The 10,759-nt window shown below is 38.6% G+C and overlaps 1 protein-coding gene across 2 annotated transcripts in view; it reads left to right on the forward strand.

The window, feature by feature from the left end:
- The window catches only part of LOC122743447 (zinc finger protein 883-like), a 28,188-nt gene extending 18,040 nt beyond the window's left edge, over positions 1 to 10,148 (forward strand). For both annotated transcript variants that reach the window (XM_043988396.1, XM_043988397.1), the window contains exon 6: positions 1,453 to 10,148. In XM_043988396.1, the coding sequence (XP_043844331.1) occupies positions 1,453 to 2,963 (1,511 nt within the window). In that variant the 3' untranslated portion in view covers positions 2,964 to 10,148. The remainder of the gene's footprint in view (positions 1 to 1,452) is intronic.
- Positions 10,149 to 10,759: the final 611 nt, after the last annotated feature.

Genomic DNA, 10,759 nt, shown 5'->3' on the forward strand with positions numbered 1-10,759 from the left:
AGAAAATAAAAAAATTTTTTAAATCTCCCCAGATGGAAGTCTTAAGACAGAAGCTGGATGACCATTTGTCAGCAATACTATAGAAAGAATATTAGTCATGTACGAGGTTTACAGTTGGTGCAAGAAAAAAGTTTCCTACTAGTCAGTTCTTTAAAAATATGATGGGCTGTCTCTGGAGGGAGTGGGTTTCCTCTCACTAGAGTCCTCTGAGTCAAGGCTGTATGACTACTTGTTCAGTATTGTTTGAGATGGGGAAGAGTGGAGACTCTCAAACAAATACGGACTGTACTAACTAGAAGATTTCTTGAGTCCTTTACAAATCAGATTCTTTTTTCAAACTTGAGACACTTCCAGCCCTATAAGATCTTCCTTTGTTGGGGAGTTCTTCCCTGGAACTTTTATTTTAGAAAGCAGCTGAAAGGAGGAGAGCTTGGAAGAGAGAAAGACTTGCTTTTAAAAATCTTAATCATAGTAAGATCATAAGCCTTTATTCCATGATCAATCTTACTTATGTTGTTGTGGTCATTTATGGTCAACTTTAATCCCCAGGACTTTTGAACATGACCTGCCACTTAACCAAGTACCCACAATGCTCTATTTGGTCAATTGATATTTACAACCAACATGCAGGACTTTATATTTATCCTTGTTACATTTTAAATCATTTGTCTTGGCTCACTCATCTAGCCTGTTTAGATTTTGAAAAAATTCTTAATTCAGTTATGTAGTCTATCAGGTTTCTTGTATCCTTTGTGTCATCAATAAATAGATTAATACTTTATATGATTTATTCCAAGATGTGGTTAAAGTGGTTGCATAGGATTGGACAATCCCTAAGGCATAAAACTCAAGAAAATAATCAGTTTGATAAAACCCTTTATTCAAGACTCTTTTTAGTAATATTTTTTAACTGGCTACAAACTCAGTGGTATTATATGCCAATGTGCATATATCTTAACCATGTCTATAAAGATATATTGAAAGATTTTTGTCAAATAAATTCATTAAAATTAGATATCAGTTACCTAAATCCCTCATGCACTTGTTCACAAAACTTATTAATGATCCCGAGTCTTAGGGAATCAATATTTTTCTTTTCTAACTTATTAATGATTCCGAGTCTTAGGAAATCAATATTTTTCTTTTCTAAACACTCAAAAATAGGTAATGGAATTTTGCCAGAGACTGACTTCAGGTTTAGCAATCTATATTTTCCAGAATTACTCTGTTACCTTTTTGTGATAATTCAGCCATTCATTAAATCCTTGGTAATTAAGTGTTCTTTTACTTTCTCTTCATCTACCTTGGCTTTCAATTCCTTCTTAGAAATGTTTGTTCTACCTATTCATGATTGTTCTTCATTTTCTTTGATGGAGGCCACAATCAAGAACTTAGTATAAAACAATTTTCTTTCATAACAGCATTGAATATTGACACCTTTTTTCCCCCCAGATTTTCTTCATGAATATAATATATTTGGACGAAAATATAGTCTGGGGACTATCCTCATCCCATGGCAGAGAATTCCTATAGGAAAATATCTCCATAACTACGATACACTTGGAAAGAGCTTCAAACATTTTTCAGATCTCATTGAACATAATAGAATTTCTATAGGGGAAAATATTTGTACTTATAATAAATGCAAGAAGCCCTTCACTTACCACTCAAATGGCATTCATTACAATGAAATATTTAATCAAGAAAAACATCCTAAATTTGATGAATTTGGTGAAGCCTTCAGCATCAATTCATGTCTTCTGGTACATCAAAGAATTCATACTCCATTGAAGCCATTTGAATATAATGAATGTGAGAAAGCCTTTAGCCCAAAAGGAAATCTCTTTTCACATAAGAGAATTCACAGTGGAGAAAAACCCTATAAATACAATGGATATGGAAAAGTCTTCAGCCACAGTCAAAAGCTATCTCCACATCAAAGAATCCATACTGAAGAAAAGTATCATAATTTTAATGAGTGTGAGAAAATTTTCATGCAGAGTTCATCCCTTATGCAGCATCAAACAATTTATACTGAAGGGAAGCCCTATACATGTAATCAATGTGGGAAAATCTTTAGCAGTAATAACTTTTTAATTCAACATCAAAGAATCCATACTGAAGAAAAGCCCTATAAATGTAATGAATGTGGGAAAGCCTTCATGGATAATCAAAACCTATCACAACATCAAAGAACCCATACTGGAGAGAAACCCTATAAATGTAATGAGTGTGGAAAGGTCTTTATTAATAATCGAAACCTATCACGACATCAGAGAATACATAGTGGAGAGAAGCCCTATAAATGTAATGAGTGTGGGAAAGCCTTCTGTACCACTTCTCGTCTTGACGTACATAAGGTAATTCACCCTGGAGAAAGACTCTTTGAATGTAATGAATGTGGGAAAGGCTTCAGGTTTAGGTCTGCCTTTATGAAACATCTGAGAAGTCATACTGGAGAGAAACCCTATGAATGTAATGAATGTGGGAAAGCTTTTAGCTGGAAGGGAAACCTTAATACACATAAGAGAATTCATACTGGGGAAAAACCATATTTATGTAATGAATGTGGGAAAGCCTTTAGCAATAATGAAAGCCTAACACGACATCAAAGAATCCATACTGGAGAAAGACCCTACAAATGTAATGAATGTGGGAAAAGCTTCAGGCAAAGTTCATCTCTTATGCAGCATCATAGAATTCATACTGGAGAGAAACCTTACAAGTGTAATGAATGTGGGAAAGCTTTCAATAATAGTCAAAACCTAACAAGACATCAAAGAATCCATACTGGAGAGAGACCCTTTGAATGTAATGAATGTGGGGAAGGCTTCAGATTCAGCTCAAGTCTTATGAAACATAAGAGTAGTCATATTGGAGACAAACCTTATAATAATAATGAATGTGGGATAAATTTCAGCCAGAAGGGAAACTTTAATACACTTGAGAATTCATATAGGTGACATTCCCTACCCCCCAGCTCTTTGAATCTAATGAATGTGGGAAACCTTTAATCAGAAAGGAAACCTTAAGAAAACTAACACTAAAACTAATACTAATATTAAGGAAAAACCTTTTTAGTGTAATGAGTGTCAAAAAGCTTTCAAATGGTATGGAAACATAGTCCTCCTGCCTAGACATAGACAATAGGAGCTAGAAACCTGTTGAATGTAAGGAATGTGAGAAAAGTTTCATGAGGAAGCCACACTTGCTGCACATTAAAGCTTTCATCCTGATTACAAAGACATTCAGGGTAATGAATGGGGGAAGACTTTCAGAGTAGAGACCTGGAGGACAGTAAGAAACTACTGGAGAGGGAAATTTTTTTTAATGTAATGAATGTGTGGAAATACTCAGGCTGGGTCAGGTTTTTGCTACATATAAGGGAATTATTACTGTATAGAACTTCATATAATGTATGTGGGGAAAGTTTAAGCTAGTGGGAACACCTTTCAGATAATTAGTACTCATGAGAATCTTCATGAATATAGTTTAAAGCTTATGGGAGATTTCATTACCTGTGTAGATGTACTCATATAGGAAAAGTTTCAGAAAATTGTGTAGTCACAGAATTTCAGAGTGGGAAGGGGCTGCAGAGATCATCTAGTCCAGCCTTTATCTGTGAAAGAATCTGTATACACAATCAAGTAAGTCATTATCCAGCTTTTGTTTTAAGACCTTGAACAAAGGTGAAACTACTATCTCCTGAGGAAACCAGTGCCACTTTTGGATAATGTTAATCATGAGGAAATTTGTCTTTATGTTAAACCTCTTTAATCGCCACCCCATTTCTCCTAGTTTTACCCATTAGAGCCAAGCTGAACAAGCATAATCCCCATTTCCCTTTGACAGCCTATAAAATGTTTGAAGTGGACTTTTATGACCTCACTGGGTCTTCTCTTCTTCCATGGTTCATATACCCATTTCCTTCAACTCATCCTCATATGAACTGAACTAGTTGCTCATCACTATGCTGGTTGCTCTCCTCTGTGTCATTCCTAAGATGAAGTGCCCAGAAGTAATAAATGCAGCAAGACTCTCGCCTCTGTCACTCTGGGTCCTATGCCCTTCCTAATGTAGCCCAAGGTGAGATGGGCATTTTTGGCTGCTCTTTGGCTCTGTTGACTCCTGTTGAGCTACTCTTAGGACTCTTTGTTTTTAATAGATGGATGGCTATATAACTTTGCCACCTCTACTTTGTACTCATTCAATTAATGTTAATGTTTTGAACCCAAGTATAAAACTTCATATTTATCCCCTTACACTTCATCTTATTTATTTTGTCCCAGTGATCTCATAGCTAAGATATTTTCAATTCTTATTGTGTTACCTTGTGTGAACTCTCCCAGTATATGGGCCATATTTATTATGGGGAGAGTTAATTGGGCAGCTCGCCATAATATTGGGGTAAGAAAGGAGATTAACAGCCTCTTTTCCACAAACAAATCAGGTTTTATTAATGGGAAAAAAATCTACTACACAGGTGAAGTTAACAGAGCCAGGGACAATGAGAAAGGGGATAGAGAAAGGGAAAGATAAGACCCACTTCCCAGATGATTAGAATCTAAATCTCTAGGACAAAAAGGCCTCAGGCACCCCGAATGAGCCCGGCTTGGACAAAAACCGACTCAAACCTTAAACTTGCCTCCAGCTCAGCTAGCCCAAAGATCTAGCCTCACTTCAACAACACAAACACCACCACCCGGAATCCACAGTTCCAAGGAGAATCAGCTGCACAGTGTCCTCCGGCTCAGTCCACCACACGAACGTCTCTCCTGTGTCAAAAAGCAAGCCCTCTCCTCCTGGCCTTCCTCCTGAAACCTCCCAAGAAACCAGAAACAGGGCCATCCACACACACAGCCCCAAGCTAATTGGCTGGCAACTTTGACAAGTCCCACGAGCAAACATCACTTCCTGACACTGAAGCTGCATGGCTTTCAAGATTACATCTTTTCAGTTTGACCATAATGAAGCAAAGATGTGGTCATGGAAACCCTAAATCACAATTAATTCCTTATACCAGGTTTGTGTCATCTGAAAATTTGATGTGATAGGTATTCCCTCTCTGGCTTGATCCAAACCATCAATAGTAATGTTAAACAGTATAAGTCCAAGCACAGATCTCTTGGACATTCCACTGGAGATTTCCTTCTATGCTGATTTTGAACCATCGACAGAAAATTGAATCATAATTCAACACTGGAGATACAAGGTGTCAGATTTTCTCCCTGGCTACAATTGTATGTTGCTTTTAGGGAGAAAAAGGAACAGGCATTATGTCCCTCTTTCTGGTGGTACACAGCTGACACTATTATAGGTGCTATGGGAGATTAAGTAAAATATGGTCCCCAATTTCTTGCAGTTTGCAGTCAGGGTCTGGGGGTAAGGGTGGAAGAACATGACACATAAATAACTAATACAAAATGATACATGATAAATATAGTTTTTGTTGTCCCAAGTAGGGAAGAATCATTACTTAATTTTTAGAGTTTTTTTTAACAAGCACTTATTAAGCACCCAATATGTTCCAGGCACTGTGCTAAGCACTTTATAATATTATCTCATTTTATCTTCACACCAATCCTGGGAGATAAGTGTTATTATTATCCCTATTTTGTAGATGAAGACTCTGAGGCAGACAAGTTAAGTGACTTGCCTAGGATCATACAGTGAGGTCAGATTTGAATTCAGGTCTTCCTAACTCAAAGTCCAGGGCTCTAGCTACTTCACTACCTGGCTGTCTCTCACATAGTGAGAGCATCAGAGAAAGATTCATGGAGATTATATGTGCTGAGCCCTAAAGTATAGGGAGAATTTCAACAGATAAAAATAGCAGTGGGAAGGTCATTACAGATTTAGTAAGCACCTTCAACAAAGGTAGTATGGACAGTGATGGAGGGCTAGTCAAGAATCTGATTTGGCCAGATCATAGGTTGTACATAAGAGGTGACTGTAGTATAGGGGTCTGCACTAGAAGATCACATATCACCAAGTGGTGAGTTATTTTCTCCTTTTAGGATCCATATTCCATGCTGATGTTCTGTAGAATCCCACCTGCTTGACAGAAGTTCTATACAAATGGTACTTATATTCACAACTTTAGATCAATGACTAACTGATCTGATACCCTGAGTCATTTTATCTTAGGTACTTCTAATCACAGTACGATCACCCAGGTTTAAAAACAACAAAATTTCCCAAGTAGTTTAGAACTCCATTCCCTTTTTGCACGTGCTGCTGAAAAATGGCAACCCTTTACTGCCTGAAATTCTTTGGGTTCTATAAAATTAATAGAATTCCATTGGACAGAAGCAGACCATCTCTTCCTTGTTTGCAGTAGGGATCTGAAAGTACCCACTGTGTAGATATGTCCCTTGGAATGACCATTTGGACCAAGGCATAGTTTGATACTCCAAACATACTTTAAAATCGAGGAAAAAATTAAGAAATGTTGTTTTAAAAGTTCAGGAAACAGCTAATAGATTAGAGTGTAGAGTACATAAGGGGGAGTTAATTGGAGATAAGATTGGAAAGCAAAGGTGGGAGCCAGTGTGCAGAAAGCTTAAATGCCAGGCTGAGGAGTTTGGGTCATAAGTGAGAAGACTTTGGGAGCCATCTAAGACCCATTTTGTTCTGACACATTAAAAACACCTGCCTACCCCCGTGGTGGCTTACTCCAGCAGTTAAACAAGAGCATCTAGTGATGAAAGAAGCAAATGAGGGCATCTTTGTTTTATGTTTGGGGCAGGATTTGGGGGGATAAGTATGTGATTTCATGGTTCAAGTGTTATGCAATGGGGAACCTCCCACAGTATTATCCATTACATTGAAAGAGTCCTGGATTTGGAATTAGATGGCCCTGGCTTTAAGACTTGGATCTGATTTCTACTAACTGGGCCACTTGGCTTTTCTGGGTAGGGTCTTGGACTAAATTAACTCTAAAGTCACTTTAAGTTCTGCACGTACATACCTGATAGGTATGCCTAATGTTTGTAGTTTGCTGGGGGTTTTTTCATAGAAAGGGAGGATGTGTCATTTTATCATAGTGATTTGGAGCCATCCTTACTGTGGCCAGGCCTATATACATTATGAAGAAGGAAGCAGGTTTAAGGGAGCAGCTAGGATTTCCTGGGCATAGTGCCAGTGCTGCAGTAGGGTTGGGCTTTCTCAGGGGAAGTGCCAATCCTATAGGGCAGTTAGATTATAAACCACTGGTACTTAAGAGGATTCTGGTGGCCAGCAGCTCCCCTTCCTCATAGACAGCCAGAGCATAAAGGTTTCTTTGTTTCATGCTCAACTAAAGGTTTTGCACAGGTAATGTATCTGGTAAACCCTGGCCCCAGACACATTAAACCTCCTAAGATCATATTGCCTCAGTATGCCTGAGGCATCCAAAGCAGCCATTTGGTGAGCATCACATCCATGAGGGAAAGGGAGACAAAATGAGACCACCAACTGAATGAGATTTGGGTCAGCGGAAATAAGAACCATCACTGGGAATATTAATATGTATCCTCTGTATTCAATAACTGTATCCTTATTCTAAGTAAATTTATTCTTTTAGATTCCTTGCTTGCGCATTGTATTCAACGCAAGTTTTGTTACATTTTAGTATTGTTTCATTTACATCATTTAAGTTATACTTTATATTATTCTTTTAGCTCTTCTTTCTTCACTGTTACTTAATACAAGCTTTTCTGTTTTTCTCTGAATTCATATTTATCATTACATTCTTATAACCCTGTTTGTTCAGTCATTTCCCAATTATTGAACCCATTTCCTCCCATATTTTTGCTATTGCATATAATCCTGCACAAACTATTTTGGCAACTCTGTGTTCCCTTAGGTGTTTTCTGCATTTGCTTATGGGCTGCTGTACATCAGTTGCATCTTCTACATTTTCAGCAAATCTGTTGGTTAAAATAAAAGCTATCCCTGTATCCAGTACTTTCTGTTACCTTGAGTGCTTTAATATGAACTAAGGAATTTTGATACAAATGATTTTCAGAAATTTCCCAGAGTGAACTCTGGGCTTTGATTTAATGACCTGCAAACTGAGACTGATATTTTATGTTGACTCCTGAGATCAGAAATAGTTTGTAAGAATCCAGAGTTTGAGTGACCCCAAATCTTTCCACCTCTCTGCAGGAAGCTGGAGTTTAGGAGCATTATCCATGAACCCCAACTCTGATCCCAGATGCTTCTGCTACAAAGTAGCCATTAATGAGCCTGGGGCAGAGAGGATAGCTTCCCCCCAGTAACCACCTCTCCAGAGAATTCTCAGAATCTCAGAGGAAGAAGGGTACAAAAGACAGTGGAAAACAGCAAAAAATGCTGCTGATGTTTACTGTGGTAAATTTCTGGACATGGCCTATGTGAAACTTAAGCATAACAGGGTCCATAGCTCCTGTACAAGCACTCAGTGTTACTATTCGCATAAGGTTCAGGATGAAGCTGTTATTTCACTCCAGAGACAATGCAGAAACCCAAAAGACTTAAGAGGAGACTATAAACAAATGTAGAAAATGCATAAAGGAACTTGAAATTGCCTAGAAGCAATGCACAGCTTTCTTCTCTCACTGTTGAGCTCTGCTTTTCTACCAGGGTCCTGAAGTCCTGACACAGCACATCTGGGCCATGGATTCCATTCCTCTTGGAAGGCAACCGAACTTATGGTTGCTACTCAACATTGTTTGGAATTCCTTGACTCCCCACAATTCTCTCTAAGACTTGCAGTGCCAAATTGTGATTTGCACTCCCCTTAGGAGGGAATACACACTTCAAGGTTCCTGACCAGGTAATGCCCATCCTTTCAGACAAACACTGTATTGGAATAACTCTTGGTTCTTTTCATTTCACTCAGAATTTCAGTTGGAAAAGGAGGAAGGCCAAGCAGGTTTGTTGATTCCCTTTTAGGCCCTCACAAAAGGCATCTCCTCCCTACAGAATCCTTTTTCCCAAGACTTATAACCAACTCACTTATCTTGGGGACAAACTAATCATTAAAACATTCCCTAGGATAGTCATCTCCAAGAGGAAGAAAATATTAGTTTCTATTTCTGTTCATTTAAGCACATAACTTTTGGATGGACACTGGTACCCTAACTCAGTGTGTATGTCAGTATGGTTTTCTAAGGGAAAAATGAGAGTAACAGATTCCAGGGGCATTCACAGTGGCACTTTCAACCATTCATTTGCTTTCAGTATATTATTGTATTATGATTTATGTGTTCCTGGGCAAGTGGATTTCTAGATCATATTATAGTCTTAATTAAATGAACATTCACAAAATTTACAAGTGCTTTCAAAGGATTCCTGCAAAAAATCCTCAGATTGAAGATAACACTCATGATGTGATTTAAAAAAACAAACTAAAGGAAAATTGGCAGAGCCAACTCCTCCTACTCCTAGCCTAGCTCTTGTTGTTATTGTTGTTTTTGTGGGGCAATGGGGGTTAAGTGACTTGCCCAGGGTCACATAGCTAGTAAGTGTCAAGTGTCTGGGGCTGGATTTGAACTCAGGTACTCCTGAATCCAGGGCCAGTGCTTTATCCACTGCGCCACCTGGCTTCCCCCCTAGCCTAGCTCTTTCTGCCATGTTACAATTTAAAAACAACAATGAGCTAATCAGATGCTACATGCTGGGCAAAAATATTGCCACATTATTTGAAATAAGGATTTACGTCCCCTATAATTAATGGTGAACCTTGCCCTATGTGATAAGAGCCTGCATTACCTTCTAAAGTTCTGACACATAGGCAAGGCTAGCTTTTTTTAGGGCCTTGCCCCACTCAGAAGAGGCAAAATTTTCATTTAAAGGTATTGAAACTATACTGAGGACTTAATTGGCCCATGAACCAGGGCAGTGGCCTCAATTTCAAAGCCAGGACAGGAGGAATCGAGCTTCTGCTTTGGGCTTTGGACCAGTATGGCCAATCCAGAGACAGGTGAGGTACACCCAGCTGAATCAATGCCAGACAGGTAGTACAGAGGGCTGGGCCTGGAGTTGGGAAGACCGTAGCCCAAACCTAGCATCAGTTGCCAGTTGTGTGACCTTGGGCAAGTCAGTTAACCTCTGCTTCATTTTTCCTCTATGATAAAATGAGGATAATAATAGCACTTGCCCTCTGGGGTTGTTGTGAAGATCAAATGAGATATTTGTAAAAGTACTTAACACAGTGCCTATCAATCAGTTAGCATTTATTAAGCACCTGTTATGTGCCAGGCATTGTACTAAGTGCTAGGGATACAAAAAGAGACAAAAAGAGAGTCCCTGTCCTCATGGAGCTCACAGTCTAATAGGGTAAACACTCGTTCTCTTTCTTGTTTTCTGACTATCTCTCTCCCTCTGTATCTTTCTAAATCTCTTCTAACCCCCTTGCTGAATATCTTCCCTTTCTGGGGCTAAGTAGATTTCCTTTTGTTCAGATGGAAAGAACTGAGAAATGAGTCCTGAACCACTGCAGTGGCCTGAGTCAGGCCTAGTCTACAAGTCCCTGAGCGTATGTTGTTCCATTGGGACATTAGCTAATGATAATAGGAAACTATGATGATTCTTAAGACATTGAAAAGCTGGGCTTTTGTTACCAAAACAGTGTGTATATCCATAAGAACATGCATGTCTACATACGTTAAAAATAAATATAACATCTCACTAGTTTGCAAGGGCAACTGATTGACATCAGGGAAAAATGGAAATTTAATACCTCAATTTCGACAAGAACCTTTATATTATTGCTGGCTGGCACTGAAAAAGAGGA

Source organism: Dromiciops gliroides, chromosome 2 (genome assembly GCF_019393635.1).
Source record: "Dromiciops gliroides isolate mDroGli1 chromosome 2, mDroGli1.pri, whole genome shotgun sequence".
Classification (NCBI taxonomy): Eukaryota; Metazoa; Chordata; class Mammalia; order Microbiotheria; family Microbiotheriidae; genus Dromiciops; species Dromiciops gliroides.